This window comes from Micropterus dolomieu, unplaced genomic scaffold (genome assembly GCF_021292245.1).
Source record: "Micropterus dolomieu isolate WLL.071019.BEF.003 ecotype Adirondacks unplaced genomic scaffold, ASM2129224v1 contig_14047, whole genome shotgun sequence".
NCBI classification, from domain to species: Eukaryota; Metazoa; Chordata; class Actinopteri; order Centrarchiformes; family Centrarchidae; genus Micropterus; species Micropterus dolomieu.
Genome location: NW_025743033.1, coordinates 2,162 through 4,252, shown reverse-complemented (window position 1 = coordinate 4,252; position 2,091 = coordinate 2,162). Strand labels below are relative to the sequence as shown.

The 2,091-nt window shown below is 42.9% G+C and overlaps 1 protein-coding gene across 1 annotated transcript in view; it reads left to right on the top strand.

Moving 5' to 3' along the window:
• Positions 1–1,742: 1,742 nt before the first annotated feature.
• Positions 1,743–2,091, top strand: part of LOC123966705 (enoyl-CoA delta isomerase 2-like) — a gene marked incomplete at its 3' end in the record, with an annotated part of 2,082 nt that continues 1,733 nt past the window's right edge. Inside the window, 1 exon segment of the mRNA XM_046042836.1 lies at positions 1,743–1,901. Within this exon segment, the coding sequence (XP_045898792.1) occupies positions 1,846–1,901 (56 nt within the window).

Genomic DNA, 2,091 nt, shown 5'->3' with positions numbered 1-2,091 from the left:
ATTCCAAAGCAGTTTTTCTCCTGCTGACAGACCTCGTGTTGTTATTCCTAAGTGGGAGGTTATTGTCTAATGTTAACTGTTGCTTCTAATTTCTGTTTCATTTCGTTCAATGCAAGGGGCCTTAGAGACAGTATCAGACGAAAGGCAGTTTTTCTCTTGTGTAAAAGTAAGAAACCACACTGTGTCCTGCTGCAAGAGACTCACTCCACTGATACGGATGAAAAATTTTGGTCCAATCAATGGGGATAATATTTTATTTTGTCATGGAACTAATCGTTCTGCAGGTACCGCTGTCCTTCTGAACAACTTCCCTGGGAAGATAGCGACATCCAAAAAGAGCACAGATGGTCACTGGATCCTCTGCGTTCTTTCAACTAAAGACTCTTTTATTATCCTGGGAAATGTCCACGGTTATAACAACACAAACCAAAACAAAAATCTTCTCTCTGAAATTGATGGTCTCATTAAAAGTTTGATATTAAGTTATCCAACAACTAATATTATCTTAGGAGGAGACTTCAATATGGTATTTAATGAATGGTTAGACCGCTCACCCTCCAGGTTTCATAACCATCACTATAACCCTCATCTAGTCAGTTTCTGTAGCTCATGATCTGTCTGACCCTTGGTGCTTTATACACCCCAACTTAAAAAACTTAGTATCTGACTGCTCTATATCTTCTGCTCCCCTGTCTGACCACTGCTTTATTAATCTCACCTTAAAACCCAGTAATAATCACAAACGAAACAAGGGTTACTGGAAACTCAAGGCCAGGAACTGGTTCAGTCGAGCTGGGGATTTAAGTGCTTGTATAGATGTTCTTGGTACTTTAGGAACATTTAGTCGTCCATTTAAGAATCTAGTTGTGATCTTTGACAGTGCTTTTAAGTTTGAAAAACAGATTAGTTCTGTAGTAAAATCCAGTTTCTTTCAGCTGAGACTGTTGACCAAAGTCAAGCCCTACCTACCACGCAAAGACTTTGAAAGAGTAATACATGCATTTATAAAGTCTCGTCTCGACTTCTGTAACTCTTTGTATGTTTCGTCTCTCCATCGGTTACAGTCAGTCCAGAACGCAGCAGCCCGACTTCCAACAGGAACTAAAAAGCGTGATAACATTACCCCTGTTTTAGCCTCGCTCCACTGGCTTCCTGTCCGCTTTAGGATTGATTTTAAGATTTTATTGCTTGTTTTTAAAATTTTAAATGGGTTGGCACCTTCTTATTTATCAGAACTTTTACATGTCCACACTCCGGTCATCCAGTCAGATGCTCCTCGATGTCCCCAGATGCAGGTTAAAAACTAAAGGTGGCCGAGCCTTCTCAGTAGCCGCTCCTAATCTTTGGAACACTTAACTGTTGAAATAAGAAATGCCCAAACTCCTGACACTTTCTAATCCTCGCTAAAGACCCATCTTTATTCACTGGCCTTCAAACAGAGTTGAGTAGTGACATTTATTTTATTTTTTACTTTTTCTACTGTTGTCATGTATATTTGTTGTCTATTGTGGAAAGCACTTTGGTCAACTAGTGTTGTTTTTAAATGCGCTATAGAAATAAACTTAAACTTTAAAATAGAAAAAATTGATAGTCAAACCGGAAACCAGCAGGCGGCAGCGGCCGGTGGCGCGTCTGTCTCTATATAAGTCTAAGAAAAAGACGAAGAAGAAAGAGACGCAGCTCATTGGACAGATCAGATTACAGTCCCTTCAGCAGCCAATGGAGGAGCGGAGGAGCACAGAGTGGGCGGGGCCAGCTGCTGTTAGCCCTGCGGTGGCTAAGCTAGTTAGCTGTCCCCCAGCTCTCTCCGTCCTGCCGGACCTTGGAATCCGTCTCCGGGTTTAAATGGCCCCCGTCGCCCTGAAGCTCTCCGCTCCCTGGCGTTTGGTGAGAAGAAGAAGGTGAGGATGTTGCTGTTAGTTCTCCGAGTCAGCAGAAGGTTAATGTGAGTTAGCAGCAGCTGCTGAATGCATCAGGAGATCAGAAGGCAGCGTCAGTCTGAAGGTTTAGAGGAGCAGCTGCTTCTTCATAGGACAGCAGAACAGCAGCCAGCTGTGACCTCTGGTCCAGATCCACAGAGGAGGGTCACCG